At 41.4% G+C, this 24865-nt stretch overlaps 1 protein-coding gene across 1 annotated transcript in view; it reads right to left on the reverse strand.

The window, feature by feature from the left end:
- Positions 1 to 24865, reverse strand: part of LOC147684247 (putative cation-transporting ATPase 13A4) — a 446726-nt gene that overhangs the window by 103745 nt on the left and 318116 nt on the right. The window contains exon 21 of the mRNA XM_086944647.1: positions 11685 to 11764. Within this exon, the coding sequence (XP_086800773.1) occupies positions 11685 to 11764 (80 nt within the window). The remainder of the gene's footprint in view (positions 1 to 11684; positions 11765 to 24865) is intronic.

Consider the following 24865-nt stretch of genomic DNA (forward strand, 5'->3'; position numbering starts at 1 on the left):
ATGGTCCTCAATTTGTTTCTGTGGATTTTTAATTTTATTTGTCCAATAGGGATGTCAAACATACTAAAACCCCTGTTTACCATCCTAGGAGAAATGGTTTAGTCAAGAGATTTAATAGAGTGCTTGTGGAGTGCATCCAACTTGCATGTATGAGTAATTTGTGCTGGAAACAACAAATTAAAGACATGTTTTTGAGCTGCAGAACCACATCTCATTCTGTAAACAAGTAAACACCTTTCAACTTACTAGAAGGGAGGGTAACATGCCTTTTTGCTGTTCCAGCATGGATGAACAGAGCTGAAGAGAGTAAGGTTGATTTTAAGAATTTCAAAGACAGGGTAAAGAAATACCAAGGAGTGTGTGCTCAAAGACACAACATGAAAATGTTGGGGCCACAACGTCCTTTCAAGTGTGGCATGTTTGTAAGAGTATTTCAAAGAGACAAAGCCAAGAAATGTTTGTCAAAATGGTCTTGTCCGAAGAAAGTGGTGTTTGTGAAGGGTAATTGTGTAAAATTGGCTGATGGCAGGTGGTGAAATACCAAGAAAATTAAAAAGTAACATTTCCAACCTTAAACTCAAGGATAGGGTAAAGGGTGCCTCTGTATGTAATGGATCGACTCATATCAGAGTTAAGCCAAGGCCTTTTGATGATTTTGTGTGCTTTTAAGTTGTTTGTTTGCTTTTTTGGGGATTAAAGGGGGAGATGTGTTGTATCTTGTAATATGCATGTAATTGTAATATGAATTGTTTGCATTCTTTAGAGAATGTCTGTAGTACCTTGGCAACTTTCCTCTCCTGATGTGTGTGGTTCTGGAACATTTTGAGGAGCAGTTGGTGAAGAGAGCTGCTGGCATCTCATCAAGGGCAGCTGTATTTTTCCAGAATTTAAATTGTTGTGTCTTATAAAGCGCACTGCTACCCTGAGGCCTCGTAGCGCTATAGACCGCTGGGGAACCCGTCCTGGCTTTCCCTGTGAGATAGTCCCTCCTGGGGGTCTCCAAGGTGAAACCAGGCATCCCCGGCGTTTGTGTGGGGCCGTTGTGGAGATGAGGCAAGCTAATGCCCAGAGTTGCCGAGTGTGCTCCCTGGTCGGAGTAGGCACCGATGCGAGAATTATCAGTCCGCTGATCCTGGTCCAAGACCCTGCCGCGTCGGGAATCGAACCCTGGTCCCGGGCCGTTCTCTGCACTCGGGTCTGCCGCCTCTAACCAGTGAGCCACACCTCTCCACAGAAAACATACTTATTTCTATCAACGAGGGTCTTTTCATTTTAAAAGAGGGCAGAAACAAAATGTGAACGACAATTTAGCAGACCAATGAGGAGGCTCGCTGTCCAAACTTTCTCTATTTATGTATATTATTTCTGATTTTGTGAGGGAGAGCAGTGGTTTAGCGAGATAGCTGAAACTGTTTCAAAGGCCAGCCATAAAAAGAAGAGTAAACAAACCTTATTTGTTGAATGAAATGAGGTAAGATGTTTAAAAGTATGCAGATATACAAAGTAGCTTAATATAGCCAGGAAGTAGTCCTCACAGTGACACCCAAAAATGTATAAAATAATGAGGCTTCATGCAACACTACACTTATTCCACATAACTGTTTTGCTAACAAAGCAGCCTTAACTTGAAAAGGGCCTCTGATGGATGTCACCAAGACTACAGACCTCCCTTTCACTCATCCTCAAGAAAGAACTCACTGGACACAATCTAAGATTTTGTTTCCAAGGCATATTAGCACCAAAATGTTATAACTTTGGCCACATACAGCTTAGAGATTGTGCCTGCCGGCAGTGGGTTTGCGGTGCTTGATTTCAACATTGACCTACCCTATAATGCAGTCAGCTTCCTAATATGCCTTATATACTGACAGACACATTTCAGGCACTGTAAGCATGAACGTATATTTTCCCCCATGCAGGGATATATTACCTGCCCTAAACCTCTACTCCTCTGGAACAGAAGACCCATGATGGAGATGCACAAATACATCCTGGAATTGAGATGCACTGTAAAAGATTAAGGGGCATATTACCAAGGGCCTTTTCGCTGCTTTAGCGGGACTTTTTCCCGCTAAAGCGGCGAAAATGTAATCGCCCAATTACCAAGCTGTCGCTAACACCAGTTAGCGACAGCTTGTAGGCGATAGCGAGCATTTTGGGGCCCGCTTTGCATGTCAGAGATAATTATCGCTAATGGCATGCAAAGTGGGCGTGCCAAAATGTTAGCGACTGAAAACAGTCGCTAACATTGCTATTGTCTTTTACCTACAAAGGCGAAGCAATGGAAATATTTGCGCTAAGCGCGAATATCTCCAAAAGCTAACGCCTGCTAATACCAGTTCTTAGCCATGTTATCCAATGGGAGGTGGATAACATGGCTAAAAGCTGTTTCACGCTAATGCGTGAATATCGCTGTATTGTTAGCCATATTCCCGCATTTCGCCTGATTTTTATCTTTTGAGATAAACCTTGCTAATAGCTAGTTATCTCAGTGATAAAAATCGGTGAAGAGCAGCGATAATAATTTTGCAGCTAACCATACTTAGTGATAAATATCGCTGTTTGTAGATAATATGCCCCTATGTATTTCGCAAGGCTGATGAGTGTCAGTGAACACTGGGCATTTGAATGGGTAATTGTACACTTCCCGTTATGACTACTCATAATTGTGACATGTTACAATGTGCACATCTAACCCAAGAGGCTGTCACTGTACACAGATATGTAATGTTTGCCTGAGTAAGTTTCGCTCTATGCAAGAAACCCTCAAATTTCACCCCTAAATCACTTGCTGTGAAGAGGAGGCCTAAAGACGCTTATAACATGATGCTTTATTTGAAATGTTGTCCAGATCGACTAACACATGCAGCCTTGAGTAATTACCAGTGGTTGAGATTGATTCAAGCATTCAATCAATGAAACAGTAGATTTGTAGAATGAGTCTTGTCACCTATGAGGGTATCTAGGCACAGTGTTCCGCAGGGCTCTTCCCTAACCCCCACACTGTTTAATTTATACGTTACCTTGTTGGCCCCAATTGTCAGGTCATTTGGTTTCGAATAACATCCTATGCAGATGACACACAAACTGTGGTGTCTCTGTTACCTGGCAAGGAAGAATGAATAGCCATGCAATTTCAGGAATGTATGTTGGCAGTGGGTAGGTGGATGGCTGATAACTGCCTCAAACTAAATACAGCAAAAACGGAAGTCATTATATTTGGCGCAAAGGAGGACTTCTGGAGTCCCCTCTGGTGGCCAGAGGAGATGGGTACCCCTTCCTTACCGGTCGCTAAGGTGAAGTACCTGGGTGTCTTAACTGATGATCAACTTACCTTCAGGCCCCAGGTCAATGCCGTAGCATCGTCAGTATATTTTATACTTAAAATGATTCGGAAGATCCTCCCTTTCCTCCCGGAGAGCAGTAAAAAAACAGTTATTACTGCCTTAGTGCTGTCCCATCTAGATTATTGCAGCAGCCTGCTTCTGGATGCCCAACAGGGGCTTCTCAACAAAATGCAGGTGTTGCAAAATGCGGCAGCGAGACTTCTGACAGGCATACCAAAGTATGCCTCCATCTCGTCCGAAATCACAAAACTACACTGGCTGCCAGTGGAAGCGGATTTCTTATAAGGCCTTGTGTTTGGACTTTAAGGCCTTGCAAGGCCTGGGGTCTGCTTGCCTCAAGGAGTATTTTCAATGGTACATCCCTCCGGACACCTAAGGTCATCTGGGCTGCGGTTGGTCAAAGTCCCTTGCATAAAGCAAGCTCTGTGGGGAGGCAGGAGCGTTGTGTTGGGGGCAATGAAGGCCTGGAATGCCCTGCCCCTTGCCTTGAGGAACATGACAGATTTGATGGCTTTCAGGAGAGGCATTAAAACCTGGCTGTTCACAAAGTAATTCCTATTCTGGCCTGAACCTTTAGGAGTATTCATTTAGCGTCAGGACACCTTCGGGTAACAGCGTGCTGTATACATGCTAAAAATAAATAAATAAATCACTTTTATGTATACTTCAGTGTGTCGCCCTAAGTCAAATGTGTATCCACCCAAAACTAGAAAATATTATTTGGAGCCTTTGGCATACTGGGGTAAATAAAAACAAAGAATAGTCTTGCTTTTCATGGAGTGGATCACAAAGCATGTAGCGTGCACCTGGCACAGGGGTGTACACACCCTGGCTGTTGGGGTCACCCAAAGGAGATAATAAAAGGGAGCACAGGGCTCACAAGCAGCAGTATAGCACAGAGCTCATGAGCGTTCTGTATAATACCTGGTGGCCATCTTAGGCCAGTGGCACAATGAAGCTTGAAGGGGGCCCCCCCTGCAAGGTATATAGAGGGCTCTATCTCCAGGCTTAATCAGGAACTCTTAGGTCAGGATACTTTGCTGAGGGGACCCCTGAAGCTTGGGCCACCGCTCCATGGGAGGCTGCGGGGTCGTTTGTTACTGCACTGTCTTAGGCCCACCTCTGTGTAGGCTCCAGTCATCTAATGAATTTTCTTTGCTGGGGCACGCGGTGTCAGGTGTATTTGCAGGGTGTGCAGATTGGGCAAACCTGGATGAGGTACGGATAGCGTGGCTTACTGTGGATGTAGTGGTGATGTCTTAGTCCTTAGATAGGTTGGTGCAGCAGGTGCAGTGGCCAGACTCCAAGGTGCCTAATGAACCTTAATTGTGGGTTCTTTTTAATACCTAGACATGTCCTGTGGGGGTTTAGGAATAAGGTCGATATTGATGACTAATTAAATTGCAATCAGAGCATGTGCTCCGGAATAGATGGGACAAGCTGGGGAGGGGGTCTCTGGAATTTCGTTTTTTATCTCTAATGATGAGGGATATTATCCAGATACACATGTTTACAGCACTAACCTGCACCAACATTGGTGAACGACTACAGCTAAAATTCAAGTAAGCAATCACTGTCAACTGCATTTACCACAATACTGAGGGGCGAACTGTGCTGGGGGGTGAGGTAGTGTGCTCCCATCCTCCTTCTGTTTGAAAAGGCTGCTGTGAGCCACTGAGAGGATGAGCTTTTGGAGATTCACCTGTGCACCAGAGAGAGGCACTGAGACCTGATATTTTGTGGCAGCCTTCTCAGCAACCCCAGAAATATATATTTTTTTATCTCTATTGATGAAGGGTAATATCCAGAAACACATGTGTCTGGAGATTTACAGCACTAACATGCACCAATTTTGGTGAACCACTAAAGCTAAAATTCAAGTAAGCACTCACTGTGAACTGCATTTCCCACAATGCTAAAGGGAGAACTGTGCTGGGAGGTGAGGCAGTGCGCTCCCACCCTCCTTCAGTTAGAAAGAATTATTTGCAGCCTTTGGCGTACCGGGATAAATTAAAACAGAGAATAGTCCTGCTTTTCAGGGAGTGGATTACAAAGCATGTACTGTGCACCCGGCACAGAGGTGTACACACCCTGGCTTTTGGGATCAGTCAAGGGAGATAATAAAAGGGAGCACATATCTCACAACCAGCAGTCCAGAGCAGAGCTCATGAGCGTGTTGCATAAAACCGGGTGGCCATCTTAGGCCAGTGGCATATTGAAACTTGAAGGTGCCCCTCACTGCATGGTACATGGAGGGCCCCCCTCCAGAATTAATCAGGAACTTTCAGTTCAGGATACTGTGCTGAGGAGACCCCTGAAGCCTGGGTCCCCCGCACCATGGGAGGCTGAGGGGGCCTATGTTACTACACTGTCTAAGGCCAGCCTATGTGTAGGGTCCAGACATCTAATGAAAGGTTGTGTGCTGGGGCACGCAGTGTCAGGTTTTTGGGCAGGGTGTGCAGATTGGGCAAACCTGGACGAGGTACGGATAGCATGGCTTACTAAGGAAATAATGTTGGTGTCTCAATTAAACACATGAAATCCTCGGGTCTAAGAACACACATATGCCTGAAAAAGAGATAGAAGAGGTGATCTCAACGTGCTACTAGAGGAGTCCCTTCATTATGATGTAATCCCATCACCCACCAAGGTGGCATGCTCCATCATCTGGGATTCTCCCCTTGGCGGGGAACCCTAGCCCCACCAAGGGCTACAACCCCCTCACTTTGAGGGAGGAGCTCAGGGATGTTTTTATTCCAACGTTGTTTAGGATATAAAAGAAGACAGCTTAATAGGTTGGGTAGTGGGCACAGTGCGAAACAAAAGACAGTTATTATTTTAAGGAAGTGATGCGAAAACTAACTATCAGGAGCAATACCGACTTTATTGGTTCGTTCCTAGTGTCAGGATTAAAAACGGAGCACCTGCAGTTTGAAATATTAATTGCATGTGGTGGAAGTAAAAGGGTCTACATGTTTCAGCCTCAAGGACCCTATAAGGTATTGTGGCTTTCGTCAGGACCAAAAGATATTATGTGCTACTGCGATAAAAAAAAATCTTGTCCGAAAAAATGTGAGAACAAATAACAAACATTGGCATAGCCAATAGGTCTCACTTTTGGGACTTTATAAGTATTTAGTTATGCAGCACAATATCCTTGGTGCAACAACATCAACTGTTGCATGGCTAACACTTATAAGGTCCCAAAGGTGAGACCTATTGGCTATGCCAATGCTTGTTCTCTTCCTTGTGTGCTGCTTCACACCCTCAATACCTCTCCCTCATTCCTCGAAGTTAGTATGTAAAAGCATAGAAAGTTTGATATTTTAGCTTTGATATGGCAGAAGACCAGACTGTTTTTTTTAAATTAATTTTATCTCCGGCATAGCACATATTGCATCAAAGAACAAGCTTGGGCACACATAGCTTTTTATGGCAATCTACTGTTTTGATTCAGCTGGCATCTGAGGCAGAAGGCATACTTAGCATGACACTTCTGCTGAAGGTCCATACATCTCCTCCCTGAGTTACTATAGAAGAACAAATGGTTGAATCCCATGGAAAGTAAATTGGGTCTTGTGAAGCGTTTCCCTTTATGGTCTGATACTTTCTAATTCTTTTTAAAGTCTGGTAAGTTCTCATAGTGAAAAGTTCTTGAATAATAAACCCTGACATTTATAAAGATTGAAAACATTTCACTGTTTAGTTTTGATGTGCTGTAAGAAATGTGTTCAGGACCAGCTCTAGTGCGCGGCAACTGCTGACTTCGGGTGGGGGCGTCATACTTGCAAGTATATTATGGTTTTAAAAGCACTTTCTGCCCTGTTCCGTGGCCTCCAGTAATTTTCGGGCAACAATAAAAATCTTGATTACTCCAGTGATTAATGTTTTTCCTAGAGAGAGATTGGAGTTTTGTCAATTGGAAGTTTTGACTCATGGTGAGGTAGCGCAGATGGTTAATGTGCCTTCTGGGCAGAACATGTAACATGCAGATCACAAAATGCATAATATGAAAATAGGTCAGTGGTTACTGCTTTTGTCAGAGAGACCCTTTTGTTACTTGCAGTTTCTAACGTAAAAATCCTAACATAGAAAAGTGAGCTATTAACTGAAATCAAAGAGCTGAGTGCAAACTGCAAGGTATAAATTCTAGTGTTATGATTTCCCCCCAGTCTTTGATTATTTATGTTGCAAAAAAGGATTCATTTGGAGAGAAATCAATCCTGATTATTAAAGAGAACCCCCAACCATGGTGTTACCTTTTACATTCTGAGTTTGTACTTCTCAGGACCAATCACTATTAAATTATATTGCCTACCAGTATGGTTGTCACGTGACTCCTCCACCTTGTAGTCCTCTATTTTATGTAACATATCCTATACAGTGATTTACACATGTATGGTTGATTGTCTCTCTTTGATACCCTATACTGGTATGAGTGGCACTATAAAATAATTAAATGCAACTGAGAGTAAGAGAGATAGTGGTTATGGAGGCTTGAGGGGCACTGTTAAATGATGGTCATTGGGGGTGCCAAAAAGACTTGTCGCACAGGGCGCTACCAGCGCTAAAGCCGGTCCTGTATGTGTTTACACTTCTTACAGTATTTTGACATTTGTTTTCTTTTATATTTTTTAAACAATATTTTACTGAGAAATATTGGCACAGCGAACTACTTGCCACTCACATTATAAGGATGAGACCTATGTGCTTTTTGTTATTTATTGCAGCCAAAAGAAGTGGCGTACGGTATCTCCCCCAAAAATGCCACATATCCCTTTCCAGAATTCCTGCAGATCAATGGAAGGAAGTAATGTAATCACTTACTCTCTTGCTGTTACCTTTTGATTAAACCTGAATACTATTTTCTAGTAGACACGTCTGAATGAGATGTGTAAAACATTCTTGCTGAAACGGGACCCGGTTAGAATGCATTTGTACCAGGGTAATTGGATTTCACCCCAGAGGCAGCTGAAAACACAGCTCAAAAGCAGTGCGTTTCCAAAATGTGGACGCCTGTATTTCACGCATGTTGTATAATTTCCTTGGCAATACCTGTTATACTTGTAATGCCAGTAAGGTATTGTGTCTCGTATATCAGAGGCTGCAGACTAGAATAACATTGCAAAGTAAAGCTGTCATGGGATACTGAGGCAGACTGGCTACAAACTGGGTCTGTGCAAACAATGCGCTCTGGTGGTTTGTGATGAAACACAAGATAAACATTCCAGCCTGCATGTTAATTACTGCGTGACGAGCAGCTGAGTAGCCGAACCGGAACATGGCTGGGCACTGTTCAACCCACCAGAGAAGGAGAGGGTGCGCGCAGGCCATGAGTGGCCTCTCTGCCACCAATGTGGAGGGTGTTATGCTGAGGCCTGGTGGCACAGCGGACTCATAGCGTGGCCAGGCTCTGTTGAGAGCTTGCTATCGCACTGTGGTGCCAAACAAGTAGTCAGAGGAGGGTGAAGCACTGGCTTGCCAATGACGCGGAGTCTGGGACAGCGTGCCTGCTTCTACCAAATTGAAAGCGGGTACAGCGCGAGATAACATATAGCCCCTGCGCGGCCTGTAGACGCCGAGGGGAAGGGTGGGGGAGCGCGTCCGAGAGCACACAGAGCGATTCCCTTGCAGGAGCGAGCAGGGGCACCATCCTGAGCTTGCTCTCGCAAGGGAATCGCCAAACGTGCATGCGTTGGCATTGAATGCAATGCAACGCGTGCAGGTTTTCTCAGTAAAAGCGAATCAATTGCAAGAGGTACCGTATGTAGCGCATGGGCACTGCATAGGCTTGACCTAAAAACACAGTCCCAAAGTCTCTAGCTCCTTCCTGGCCAGAGATACAACTTCGCACAATTGTAACACGTATGCGCTAGGTATAAAGAGCTATAACATTTGAGTGTATAGATTAATGTTATTCAATGGACGGAGATCACACATATCAAGTTTGCAGTCTCAAAACACAGTCGGCAGTCCTGGATGAAAGCACTGCATGAAGAATGGCAGAAAAATCACAGTCTGGTAAACATTTTCTTTAGAGGCTTGGCATTGCTACACTCCAACCAAATGTATGTGTGCAAAGCAGTGATTATGATTATGTTGCTGGCTCTAAGAGTTTATAAGGTTTCACTGCATTTGCCTCAAAATATGCCAGACCTAAGGACTGCCCCCCAGCCCAATCAGCAACATGCCCAAACTGGCTCAATAAGGCAATATTTAGAGATGTGAGAGCTACGACCTGTGCCTAGTGCCGACACTGGGCACAGTCAACTAAAGTCCTTTAGCCCACATGCTTGTTGTTGGAGTTTTCCATCTTTGTCTGGTGCAGTACACTACAGTCCCCTCCGTAAGGTACAAGGTCGGTCAAGACCTTATATTGTGTGTACCGCCAGCTACAGTTAAAAAATGCCAGAACAAGGGCTGGCTATGGGTCCAGAAATATGTATTCTAGCCTCTAAGAACAGCTTAGACAAGTCTGTGACAATAGACGAGGAGATCTAATGTGAATATCTCCCAAACTGTGCAAGCTACAAAAAAGCAGTAACAGTACTGGTGACTATCTCCGGCTTCCTATCTAAATCCACAGAACAGATGTTGCTGCTGAGGTAATCCTTGAGGCTTCTGGAGGCAACTAGAAGTCCATATCGACTTTATGATTTATTACAATGTATCTAGTATAAATGCATTATTGATTGTATATACAAGCTCAATTTAAAATGCTCTGTTGAGAGCTTGCTATCGCACTGTGGTGCCACACAAGTCACCGAAGGAGGGTAAAGCACTGGCTTGCCAACAAAGGCGATTCTGGGACCGCATGCCTGCTTCTACCAAAGTGAAAGCGTGTACGGCATGAGATAACAAATGGCCCCTGCGTGGCCTGTAGATGCTGATGTGGGAGGGGTGGGGGGGAGTGCGGCTGAGAGCACACACGCGCTTCCCTTGCGTGAGCGAGCAGGGGCACCACCCAAAGCTCGCTCCCGCAAGGGAATCGCCAAACATGCACGCGTTGGCATTGAATACAATGCAATGCATGCACGTTTTTCGCCGAAAAAGCGAATCGATTGCAAGAGGTCCTGTATGCAGTGCATGCGCGCTGCGTAGGCTCGACCTAAAAAATAAGAAATACAAAATACAAAACCAGTAATCCCACGTTTGGTGTATTCGATTTTCTGGTTGTACCCGTCGTGTATGGATAGGACGCCGCCCTCACCTCAAGTTGGCGACAGCTCAGGGGAGGGGCAACGCTCTGAAAAAAGGCGAAGTGATCACTGTGTCAAAAACATGAATTATAGCAATCATTTCGACACAGCTCCAATGTTATAAATTAAAAACTGTTCACAAGTCAATCAACAACAGAAGGTTAGGCAGCTGGTGGCTGGTGTCAGTAAATGGAGGCGAGGAGGCTGCCTGCACTACAGATCTGTCTGAGGGCAGACACAGGTGAAGAGGCTGCCTGTGCTACAGATCTGTGTCAGGGTAGACACAGATGAAGAGACTGACTGTGCTAGAGATCTGTCACAGGAGAGACACAGGTGGGGAGGCTTCCTGTGCTACAGATCTGTCACAGGAGAAACACAGGTGGAGAGGATGCCTGTGCTACAGATCTGGGTCAGGACAGACACAGGTGGAGAGGCTGCCTATGCTACAGCTGCCTATGCTACACATGGGTCACAGGTGAAGAGGCTGCCAAAGATACAGACTGTCTCATGACAGACCCAGGTGGAGAGTCTGCTGTGCTTCAGATCTGTCACAGGACAGACACAGGTGGAGAGGTTGTCTATGCTCTCTGAGCAGACATGGGTGAGAAGACTTTAGTGCAGACCTCTCAAGTGGCAAACTACAGAGAGCTATTGATAAACTTATAAAGATCAGAGGATCTCTGTGAGCTACACAGGTGAATGCTCACAGGTTGGCCCTGCTCAGTCTGCTATTGAATATTCCCTTAATAAGAAAGCGACTGACTTGGGGAAATGTTCTTGGATAGAACCACCAAAAATGTTCACTACGTGGAATAGGCACTGCTGCGGCTCCCTAGAACAGTGGAAAAACTGGTCACAGGTGACATGTGTAGCACATAAGTGTATACTGCATTCTCTGAAGTACAGCTTCTGACTATGACTGGGAGTCACCCTGTGCCTGCTGCACACATTCATGTTGCCAGTGCCCAGCAATTAAAAACATTAGTAGGCGTGTGACACTCTTGTGCACTTCTAGGTAAAACTAAACTCCTTGTAACTCACAGCAGTCATTGTACAGTGTCCATCGGTCTGTACTACCAGTCTGTATCCCCGGTCAAGAGGTACCCATGCTTCATTCATTTTTAAATTGTTTACTTACTCTAATTTAATCAGTTCATCAACCAAGCTTGCTTTTTGTCTAGGAGACATCCTGGCAAAGATTACTCCGTTCAGCAGAAACTGAAAGAACGAGAAACAGGAGAACAAGTTACTTTTTGTAATACAACAGGATCTCAGTGTTTCGATTTATAATAATAATTACCACAGATAATGGATCATATGTATTTGCTCATAACACCTATAATAAAAATCTAACTCCTCAATTATACTGAGTATATCAAACTCAGAAGGGTGAAAAGCTGAGTAGATGTGATAGGATTCAAAGATTTAGCCTTCAGCTTACACACAGGCATCACCTGTCAATGGCTTGTGGCACTCACTGGTTGTGTCCTGCACTGGGAGTGGCTTAGGAGACTCTTGGCTTGTACACACAAGATTGTACCTGGCACTGGGATTGGCCAAGGAGACTCATGCCTTGTACACACAAGATTGTGCCCTGCACTGGGATTGGCTGAAGTGACTCTTGCCTTGTGGTGTCTTGGGGAATAGACACAACATTGTACCCTGCACTGGGATTGGCTGAAGTGACTCTTGCCTTGTGGTGTCTTGGGGAATACACACACCATTGTGCCCTGCACTGGGATTGGCTGAAGTGACTCTTGCCTTGTGGTGTCTCGTGGAACTCACAGAACTGTGCTTTACATAGGATTGGCCAAAGAGACTCCTGCCTTGTGGTGTCTTCAGGAAATGCATACAAGATTGTGTCGTGCACTGGGATTGGCCAAGGAAACTCTTGCTTTGTTGTGTCTTGGGCAATACTCACTGATTGCACTGGAATTGGCTGAGGTGACTCTTGCCTTTTGAAGACTTGGGGAATGCACAAGAGGTTGTACCCTGCCCTGGTATTCGCTGAGGAGTCTCTTGCCTATTGGTGTCTTGGAGAATGCACAAGAGATTGAACCTTGCACTGGGATTGGTTGAGGAGACTTTTGCCTTGGGGTATCTTAAAGAATGCACATGAGAGTGTACCCTGCACTGGAAGTGGCTGCGAAGACTCTTACCATGTGGTATCCTGTGGAATGCATGCAAGATTGTGTCCTGCATTGGGATTGGCTGAAGAGACTCTTGCCTTGTGGTGTCTTGGGGAATATCCATGAGATTGTGTCCTGCACTTGGATTGGCTGAGATTTTTGCCTTGTGGTGTCTTGGGGAATGCACCTGCTCCTGGCTCCGAGTCTGCTGGAAGCACATCCATACCTTCTAATGGTGGGAAGCTTCCAGTCCTCCAAAGAACTGGAGGCTAATGAATCAAAGATCCTTGCAATGACCCTTGTAATGAGACCTGATGCTGCTGTGTAGAGACTTCTTGGAGGTGGCCTTAGTCTAAATGGACACTTGCCATTGACTCTGTGACCACAGCAGGATCCATGGTGCTCACCTATGCTGGGTGCTGCCTGGTCTTGTGTGCTTGTGTCCACAGCACTCTGTATTCTTACCTCTCATCAGGCCTCTGTATATGCATGGATTGCAGGAGACACTGACAGAGAAGGCTCATGGTCTCTTGAGATGAGTGCAGCATGAGCACTACTTGGCCTGTCCCTGAGCATCCCTTTTGCCTTTGTATTTCAGCTTTGAAGCACCTCACCTGCCAATGATCTTATTCATATATTAATCTACTAATGGTATCTCGATGCCCCTGCCTGTCTGTAGCATTTTGTGGGGTTGGGCTATTATGAGGGGTAACTCTTGGCATGCACCCATGGCATGGCAGCTCCCTTTTAGGAAGTTATGTCGAGCTCAGCAGAATGTTGGTTATTCTTAAAGTATTATGGGTGTCAATGCCATGATCATGCATATTTCATGTCATAAAGATATTTATTCTTGGCAAAATATGGACACCCATGATGTGAGGGTGCCCACGTCTGGCAAACTCCAGCAGAATGGTGAGGATTATTAGCACATTGTGATCAGCCTTAAGATGGCAGTTCTGGGCCTGACATCCATGACATGAAGGTGTTCACTTGTGGCCTTCAGTGAGGATACAAATATTCAATCAATCAGTAGATTTGCGGAGCAGTATTTGTGTATTTATTTACATACACCACCCGTTCCTTGGAATTAAAACAGCTGATGGCATGAGAAATAGGCCTGGGTGGTAAATTCCGTTCCGCTCAAGGAATTTGCCGAATTTGGGTAATTTCACGTTCTGCAGAGAACGCGGAATTGCCAAAAATTCTGCGATCTGTGGCTTTGTGCAATTTTTTTTGCCTATTCGTACTTTCAAAATGCGTGTTTAAGAGATATTTCCCCCCCGAGCATGCAAACAGCGTTCGCGAACAGGAAAAAAGCATTGCGAACGGGCGGAACAAGCAATTCCAGATGTTCGCGGTGCTCTGCATGCTTGCGGAGAAAGTTTACTGATTCGCTAAGCTTTGCATAGCGCAACTACTCAAATTCCATCCACCCCTAATGAGAAACAGGGGCCACCTAAATGTGGTTGCATTTCTGAACAAAGCATGCCTTTAAAATGAGGTTTCAACAATGAACATACCAGTACAACGCATGCCTTTGCCACGCATGGCACTACCACAAACATATATAGGGGTACATTATAAGTACCTTTACTGTGCATACCATTACCACACATACCATCATTATAACATGTATTTAAAATCTATGTAAATATAAACTACATCAAAAATATTTTAAAATGCACATAATTTCAGAAAGTATGTAAAATGAGACAGCGCACAAAATATTTTCATAACATGTTTCAGAGTAAAATATTAATGAAGAAATCATGTCGTAAATTTATTTAATAACTAAATATAAGTGTTTCCAATTTTCCAGTTTGTACAGTAGTCCTTTTTTAATCCTCTTTGTTCATCCTGTCCCTAATTAAAATGGATATTTTATATGTAAGCAAGGAGAAATAGCATATTTATTAAACCAACAAAATAAATATGCATTCTGTCACATTGTTATTCACTTTACAAAATACATTCCAATGCATATTTTGATTTTAAATGTTGAATACCACCCAAGAAACGTACAAATTCAGCCATCCACCATTTTGTGCTCAGTGGTACACTGACTTCACTGGTGACCACAAACCTGAGAGAGAAGATGAGACCAGAGGCAGTTTGCTGTTCACACACTCCCATCTATCCACACAAGTAAGTAAAATGTTTTTAGTGTAAACCTGCCAATTCTTGTAAACATATATTAATGTATTTATCTATAGAAAATTCACAGATTATATCCAGATTATAGCCAGTCTTAATTTTGGATAGAGTTTCTGGAGTGCTAACAATGTAAATTAGTTAAGTAATCTTTATAACAGAAATTTCATTCAGAACTAAACTTGGCTGTATAATTATTATTATTATGTTTTTTTTAAATTGATGTATTAAACACGTTTGGAGTATACTGCTTACCACAGGGCAGGTGCTGAACAGTAGCTGGGAGCAAAACTACTCTTTGAACTCCACCGGGTACTGACCTCAGGACAGGTGCTGGACAGTGGCTGGGGGGCAACATTACTATTATAACTCCACCAGGTAATTACCTCAGGGCAGGTGCTAGACTGTGGTCGGGGGCCAAAATTACTACTCAAACTCCAACCTGTGCTTACCTCAGGGCAGGTGCTAGACAGTGAGTGGAGGTGGAAATTAATATTCTAACTGTGCCAAGTACTTACCTCAGGACTGGTGCTGGACAGGCAGTGGGAGGCAAAATTACTATTCTAATTCTGCCAGGTATTTACCTCAGTGCAAGTTCTGGAAAGTGGCTGTGGGAGAAAAAATAATATTCTTACTCCACTGGGTACTTACCGTAGGGCAGGTGCTGGAAAGTGGCTGGGGGTAAAGTTACTATTCTAACTCGACCGGATACTTACCTCAGGGCATGTGCTGGACAGTGGATGGGAGTCAACATTTCCATCCTAACTCCTTGGAGTACTTACCTCAGGAAAGGTGCTGGACAGCGGTTAGGGGGCCAGAATCATTCTTCACACTCCACTGGGAGCTAAGCTAAGGCCAGGTACTTGACAGTGGCTGGGGGCCAAGATTAATGTTTTAACTGCACTGGGTGCATACCTTGAAACGGGTGTTGGACAGTTGTTGGGGGCATTAATATTCTAACTACACGGGGTACTTATCTCAGGGCCTTTACTAGATAGTTGGTGGGTAAAATTACAATTCTAAATCTACAGGGTACTTACCACAGGGCAGGTGCTAGACAGTGGTTGGGTGCCAAAATTATTATTCTATCTCTGCTGGGTACTTACCAGAGGATAGCTGCTGTACATTGACCGGTGGAAAACTTACTACTGTAACTCCCCTGGGTATTTACCTCAGGGCAGGTGCTTAAAAGTGGCTGGGTAGAACAATTATCATCCTCACTTTGCTGGGTACTTACATCAAGGCATATGCTGGACAGTGGCTGGTGGTCAAAGTTACTATTCAAACTCCACTGGGTACTTACCTCAGGGCACGTACAGGACAGTGGCTGGGGTCAAAATTACTATTCTAGCTCTTTCAAGTACTTACCTTATGGCAGGTGCTGGAAATTGGCTGGCATAAAATTACTATTCTAACTCAGCTGGGTACTTACCTCAGGGCCGGTACTGGACAGCAGCTAGAGGGGGGAGGGAATCATTATAAGTACAGTATGAATTGCTTATATTTGTTTCTATTAAACAGACCTTACAATCTCTTCAAAGAATTTGCAAATCTACAAGCTGAAATGTGCAACAAAGAGTGCCACCAGTATACCTCTTGTTTTTTATAGTGATATTAAAAAATTATTTCAATATCAATAAACTGTTTTAAAAAAAACAACAAAACCATTTTTCCTTAGCAGGGATTTTGCTCACAATAAAACATAGTTACATTTCAAACATTTCTAATCTCAAATGTTATTTTCCTTTTTTTTCTTTTTTTTAAATATACAGACCTTCTAACAAAGGTTTTAAACCTACAAGCCATCCACCAAACAGCCCAAAGAGAAATCCATTTATCTGCCATAAACCAGACTACAAATGATTAAAAACCATCTCAGATACAAAATTCATTCAGAAATAGTACATATAGAAATAATTAAAATTCTTTTCACATGTAAATAATCTAAAAAGCTATTTTCTCACAAGTTTTAGCAGAAATATTAAAAAAAAATTCAAAACCACCAGTGTCTCAACTAATGATGCAACACTTATTCTCCTTTGCAGGGGCATTTAAAACACACAAATGTAAACACATTTTGTTAATATAACATTTAATAAAATCTTTTCTCGTGTTTTTTTTTACAGATAATCCAAATATGGTTTCAAGCAAACAAACAAACTATGTACAGTCCCAGAGAGGCAATAGGGTGCTAAAATATGGTGGCTATCGTTATTGTAAGGATAGGTTAACTGAGCCCAGAAGTCAGTGGAGGTGTGTGCAGTATTTTTCATCACATTGCAAAGGCAGAGTGGTTACTCCGGGTGACACGGTGGAAAGGATAACCACTCTTCCTCTGCAATGGAGAAAGAAATGTGTTAAAATGTACAACAAATGAAAATGCTTGAATCCACATCCAATGAGACCTGGGGCTCAGTTTTGAGGGAGGTATCCCATAACATTCACATACATGCAGCTAAAAGTGTGCCCACAATACCTAACCTTAGGAGAATTATACTGAGGCAAAAACAGGCAAGTAAGTCCCAAAGCGTAACAGCATAAACCTATTCTGGGAGTATCAATCGCCCTTGAGCTAAAAAAGAATAATATTTCGCACAACTCATAGCCTGGTAACCCTTAAATTATGAAATTTGGATGATGGATGGGACTTTTAAAGTCTTACCCCATCCATTCACCCAAATATACACTATTCATGCTTTCATAAATAAAACAATAGTCCCCGACCAACAATCCTGAAAATACACAGAATTTTTAACACTGATAAAAACCAAAACATTGTATAAAATTCCTAGGAAAAAAAATAATTGAGTATGAATTAATAATGATTTACACTGTTTAAAAATGTAGCCTGACACCCAAATTCAAGAATGTTTTTTTCTGCTATTCAGACAAAATATTGAGTAAGAAATATCGAGATGCAGAAATATAGATTTTTTCATATTGATCTTCTAATGTAAGTGAAATCGATGATAAACATATCTATGTTATGAATATCATTTACAAAAATATCTATGTGGTTAATATCAATGTTAAAATTATCTATGTTGTTATTATCATTTTCATTTTTTTCTATATAATATGATTTTTAAATTATTTTTATGAATTTTAGTTAATGTTTTAATTGTATATGCTATAAATTGGTTGTATAATAATTGTTCAGGTTTTTTAATATAATTTATAAATTTGTAGTTTTTGAAATTAATTTAATTGTTTATTGTGATTTTTAATGTCACAATGGGTTGTTGGGTTTGTAGGGGTTTAGGGTCGGATGTAAATTAATTATAGTTAATTATTAATTTATTTTTAATTATTATTCAGTATTTAATTGATAATTAATATTGTAAATTGTGTAATTCATTCATTATTTAAGTTACATTTTAGGTGCATGTAGGTGGATTTATAGTAGTACAGAGTGGGAAGTAAATTAATTATAATTAATTATTAATTGTTGCTAATTGTTTATAAATATTTAATTGATAACTAATTATGTAAATTGTGTAATTAATATATTTGTAGGTGTGTGTGTTGATTAGTTTATAGAGGCATTTTGCAGGAAGTTATTTAAGCGATAATGCATTTTAAAATGATGTATTTATTAATTAAAAATTGTGTTATGTATTATAGTAATGTATTAATCGTGTTACGCTTTTTAATTTCAATTACAGTTTGATTTGTTGGCTCTTATGATTGTGAAAATATAGGGCCTCATTACGATGGATGAGGGTCTGCCACCGACAGACAGGGAGTCCCTTGGCCATCGTAACAGGGATCTCTGTCCAACATATTGTAATGGCATTTGGATGTGTGGCGGTCGGAAACACCGACTGCCATGGTCCCGAAAGGCGGTCTATAACCGAACGCTTGTCAGACCTCCCTGTATTCCCTGACAGATGGTGTTGTCTGACAAGCACCACCGTAGGGATTACAATATTCCTTTCTGCCAGTCGTTCTGCGGCAGTCAACCCGAAGCAAATCAGCAGTTGGAAACAGATTTGGGGACCTGTAGCAGCCCCTCCTAAACCACTGGGCCGGGGACATATGCCTACACCTACCTACATATCCCTACACCATGTGGTAGGCACTGCATGGTACCTGCCACGGAGTGCAGGGATATGTGGGGGGTGTCTGTTTTGTCTTGCGGGGTGTGCTACAGTGCGCAGCATCCATTGAAATACAAAACATGGGCAATTCGACTGCCGCAGTGGAGTTCACATCCTAATTTGCCCTGTGGGAACGCCATCTTTTAGGCCGGCGTCAAAAAAAAAGAATGGATGGCAGACGGACTTTTGCCCGTCTGCCTTCCTAATGACCCCATAGTGTGGTATTTTAGTGACATTAGTATTATATATTTTAAATGATAATATTTATTTAAAAATGTAATCATTATGTAATTTGTTAAATTTTTGTTAAAATGTAGACATAATTTTTCAATGTAAATATTTCTATTTTTCATACTTCATAGAGTTATTAAAATATGTTATTTGTTTGAAGTGAACTAATCTCTCTCTACTGTTGCACCTACTGGAGTGGGAATACTAAATTGAACCCCTCCTGAGTCCAATGCTTTCCATACGGTTATATACATTGGAATGGGAATAGTATATTTATTTTTTATAAAGTTCAATGTTTTTATTATTGTTGTTTAAATATATTATTATTTACTGAAAAAACTGAACATGTCATGAGGGATGTAATGTGTAAGGACATAAGCAGTGCGTTACGGGGGTGCAGTTATTGTTAGCACAGTTGCCTATAACTGCTGAATTTCACTGGGTTTGTAGGAGCAAAACCTGAGCCAATGTAACCTTTGATTTTTTCAGTAAATTTCAAAGATTTTTTAAATGCTAATTCCTAACTATAGCATCCCTATAACCTTTGTTTTTTCAGTGAATGTCTATGTTTTTTAACTAGTAGTTACGTTTGAAGTTTGGCGGAGAAAGGGGACAGGGCCTCTGACCAGCTCTCATCAGTGCTGCTGTCTGGGACTTACTGGAAGTAACACAAGGGGTTCCTGGCCCCTAATGACCTCCAGTATCCAAGGAGACTTAATCCCCCAACCAGCACGGGGCCAAGAGGTGCGTATGCAGAGAACTGGAAAAAGGGGGCGTGCCATCCGAAAACCTCTCCACATTCCTGCTGTGTGGGAGTTACTGGAGGTAACAGGAAAGGTAGTTGACCTCCAAGGATGCTGTGGAGCCACAGGGACTTCATTCCCCAACCAGCAGAGCACCAGGAGGTGTGTTTCCAGAGTGGTGGGGAAAGGGAGAATGGCCTCAAAAATCCTGTCAGCAATCCAGCTGTTTGGGACTGACTGGAGGTAACAGTAGGGATTGTTGGCCCCCAAGGACCCTCTGCGTTCAAGGGGACTTCATCCCCCAACTAATAGTGCATCAGAAGATGGGTTTGCAGAGTGGTGGGAAAAGGGGATATGGCCTTTGACCACTAATCAGCAATCCCACTTTGCGGAACTTACTGTAAGTAACAGGAGGGGTTTCTGGCCCCCAAGGACCCACAGGCCTCCCTCCTTTTTTGTCATAGGCCCTGGGGAGGTGGTGTTCCACATAGTCCCCACATTCCTTTAAGAAAAGGCAGGGGAGGTGGTGTTCCCTGGTGTTTGTGGATCTGAGAAGACTCCCCTTACTAAACGTTAGGAAGCCCCAAGGGGCGGTGGTCCAAGGGGCAGCCAGGGAGGCCACAAGGGCCTTCCCCACATTAATTAGTAAAAAAGCCCCAGGAAGGTGGTGGTCCCCAGGACATAATAGACCATAGTAGGGGAATTCATGAACCCTCTCCTTTATCTACATAATGCCACTGGGTCCTGGCCCACCCTGGTGACAATTTATAAAGAACTGTGGCAGCCCGAGCTTCGTTTTATTGTGTATTGACGGTGGGATTCGAGAACCCAGCGTGACTCCTGCAGGAACTTTGAAAAAAATGCTTTTAACTCCTGGGACCACCCCCTCCCCACCAATCATATCTGGGAGCCCAAGGTATTCCTACCTTGCCTCCTTTTCTTTTTTTAAACTTTTTTGTGGGTCTCAGCTTCATGTTGAGTCCCAAGATGGCTGCCAACACTTCTTGGTTGAAGTGTTGGCAGCCGATCAAATTTCAGTAGGATTTCGGGCTCCCTAATATTTTTAAACTTAAATATCTCTAAAACTACTGAATAGATGTACACCAAATCAAAACAATGCATGCTTTCCAGACCAGCATCTAGCTTTCTGCGAAATTTTGTGTAATTCCGTTCAGTGGTTTGGGCTGCAGTTGTGTTAAAAAAAAAAAATCCCCGTTGACATAACATGGGAAAACTCGTTTTAGGACCCCCACTTGACAGATCACCATGAAACTTTCAACACAGCAGTTAAACCAAAAAGGGGATTTCTTTTCAAATTTCGTGAAGATTTGTCAAGTGGCGCCAAAGTTACTGGCTAAATAAAAAACAATTTTAGTTTTTATATCTATAATACATCAATAAAACCTCCTGGGGGTCGCCAGTAGGTAGTTATAGTTAGGACCTAGTTTTCATAGGAAGAGCATTTATTGTTTTTTAAGTTAAAATTCATATTTTTTTTAATAGTTTCACTAGATATACATGTTTATAAACATTCAAACTTTGATGTATATATATGTGTGTTTTTGTTTACATTAGTTTATATTTATATATATTTTCAAACAGTATTTAAACATATTAAATTTACATTATATTAATGTTATATGGTTAATTATTATATCTTTATTTATTTAAACTAAATATAGAGTAAAAACAATATTTTGTACATATTTTTCGATGTTAGTGTAAAACAATATTTTTTACTCCATATTTTTGTACTTACAGTAAATGTATTGAAAAACTATATTTTAGAATCAATATTTTTGACACAATATTTTCCCATTTCCTATTTATATTGGTGAAAAATAACAAGTAAATCCTTCATTGAGGATAACATGTCCAACAGTAAACTGCACTATGAGTTAAAGAACTAACAGTGTTGTGCTTTGCATCTCCTGTGTGTGTGGATGAGTTCTACACATCAATTACTGAATCAGAGTACTTTAACGAGAATGAGGAAAAATTTGCTAAATTAATTTGATGACGCATCTAAGCAGGCGATCTAAGTGTGTGGGCCATAGATGGAAGCCAAAGTTTCCCACTGACTGGTGGAACTGCTCCTCAAACTGCTTAGATGTAGGTGCAAAGCCAGGGTGAGTTCAGAAACTTTTGCCACTCTCAGCTCTGCCTGGTCCTGTGGGTTGCCTTCTTCCGCTCCCCCCTCAGAAAGGATCCATTTCCATGCAGGGAGGATGCGGTGCAGCTGAGCAAATACTGCTGTTTGTTCACGTCCGCTTGCATTATGCAGCAGGCTGTGCTGTGTCCAGAATAATCTGCTATACTCTGCATGCTTGTGTAACTCGGCAGAATCTCCCAGAGTTTTTTGGCAACTCTGCATAGTGAAACTCTGTGAGCTCCACCCAGGCCTAGGGCAAAGACAAACAATGCCACAGAGGGTTTACACAATTCTTTTAACAATTCAATAGGCAGACCTCATCCGATCCTTTCTCATTTCTTTGCAATTTTGAAGAAGGAACAAAGTTTCCAAGAAATAAGAATGGCTCAGTCATTGACAGGTAGTCTGAACCCTTGTGTTTCAAAAAGAGTATATAGAGGCCTGAGAGACTATTGGTTAAAATATTTCGATTTTCCTTGATGGGACTACCTGAGCAACATTGCATATATCCTACACTTCTAACACACACTGACAACCTGCAAAATTTCTTGCCTGTTTTGACACCCTTATCTCATTAAATTGACATTTTTTTAGAGTATTTTTTACAAATTAAAGGGATTTTGGGGTTCCTACCTGTAGTTGCTTTCATTCTTCAACTCTTGGTACATTTTTCAAACTGCTTGTCACCAAGAGTCTTCAGTACTCCAATAATCCAAACGGGGAAATCAACATTCAATAAAAAAAAATCAACTCTCTGGAAAAATAAAGCAAAATAATAAAAACAGGAATTCCACAAAGCTTAAATTTTGTTTAAAAAAGTAGAAAAAAGAAAATCCGTTCTCAATAATGACATTTCCTGAAAATAATCCAGTAGTGATCCTTAGATATTGAAGATCAGTTATCCCCAAAAAAAGAAATCCAAAGTAGAAGTCTGTTTTTAAAAGCATGCTCCCAAAAAAATAAATGTTCTAAATCGTAGTCCCGGAGGTAGCAATCCATCCACAAATCCAGAGTATCTACAGCAACCATGAGGTCTTTGTCCCATACAATCACTAGCAAGTTTGAAAAATACAATGACAAAAATGTAAAAGGTGATTTTGCATTTTTTTAAACCTACTTTGACAAAAAAATTCCTTATGTAGGCATTTGCTCACAACCTGTATGGGAATATAAAAGTGGTAAAAACAGCAAAACATGCATTTCAATACTCTTTAACATCTTACTACACCCTCTCTTCCTATATTAAACACAGCCAAGTATATACTTACAAAGGTTAAGTAAATTGTTCTTACCTGACCGCATTTCTTCCTTGATTACAATCTTAACCACAACACAATTTGTCAAAAAAAGAATTACTTTTTAAAAACTATTTATAAGTAAATATTTTACATTTTAAACATGGTATTATTTATTGTTTTTGGCATTATAATGATTAAAATAACACTAAGAGCACTATGATTTTAATTGTCTTGAACCATTTTTAAAATAAATATTTTGTCTTTTATAGTAAATACTCAAGTATTACAATCAATACCTGAGTATTAACACACATCTCCACCCAATACTATACATCCCTTCCATCTCATCCCTCAAGGTTTGTTTTAGAGCCCTAAATATATTTGAAATAATTGAAATTAATTTTAAAACCCATAAATTATAGTGTATTAAATTGATAATCCTATAACTATTTTTATTCAAAAATTATTATATCATGTACTAAGATATATAGTTACCTATCTACTTACCAATATACTTACCTAATAATGCATGGTAAAGGCATGCGTGATAAGGGAAACATCAAAATAATAATATATGTATAATAAAAAAGGGTTTATATTGACTCGCTAAAGACTTACATTTTCATGGTAAAGGCATATCTGTGGTAAAAACTTTTGTTGTAAAGGCTTTCATTGTTTAGCCTATCATTTTTCCAACATACAACTGCGAGGTAAGTGTATTTGCCTATAATGCATGGTAATGGTGTGTGGTATTGACATGCATGGTATAGGCTTATGCATGGTTGTCACATGCTTCGAAAAGATGTATGCGTGGTACAGACTGCATGATAAGGGAATTGTGTGGTTAAACTGCATTTTCAGGTTGTTCCCCCTTAAATATTGCTCTGTTATTGGCAAACCATGCTTCAAGCTATATAAAAACTGCAATTCCATTCACCTCTAGTGTCATATGGCCCCTTTATTTCATCTTTAGGACTCCTAAATGCCTTCTGTGAATACCAAAAGTCTTAAAGGTAGGATTTTTCTCAGTTTAGGAGTAGCAAAGTTAGGACTCCTAACTTTAGGACTTCTAAAGGCCTTCTGTGAATACGGAAAGTCTTAAAGTTAGGATGTTTTTCAGTTTAGGAGAAGTACATTTAGGACTCCTAACTTTAGGACTCCTAAATGCCTTCTGTGAATACCAAAAGTCTTAAAGTTAGGATGTTTCTCAGTTTAGGAGAAGTAAAGTTAGGAGTCCTAACTTTAGGACTCCCAAATGCCTTCTGTGAATACCGAAAGTCCTAAAGTTAGGATTTTTCACACTTTAGGAGTAGTAAAATTAGGAGTCCAAACTTTACTACCCCCAAACAGAGAAAAATCTTAACTTTAAGACTTTCGGTATTCACAGAAGGCATTTAGGAGTCCTAAAGTTAGGACTCCTAACTTCTGTGAATACTGAAATGAGTAAGTGCTTTCTGTGAATACCAAAATGGTAGTATGTTTAGGATTTTGTCTTAAGTTACTTTTGTGAATTGGGCCCTCTGTCATTCTCACATTAATTCACTTATTCAAACATTCGTCCAAACATTTACGCCT

Source organism: Lissotriton vulgaris, chromosome 11 (genome assembly GCF_964263255.1).
Source record: "Lissotriton vulgaris chromosome 11, aLisVul1.2, whole genome shotgun sequence".
Lineage (NCBI taxonomy): Eukaryota > Metazoa > Chordata > Amphibia > Caudata > Salamandridae > Lissotriton > Lissotriton vulgaris.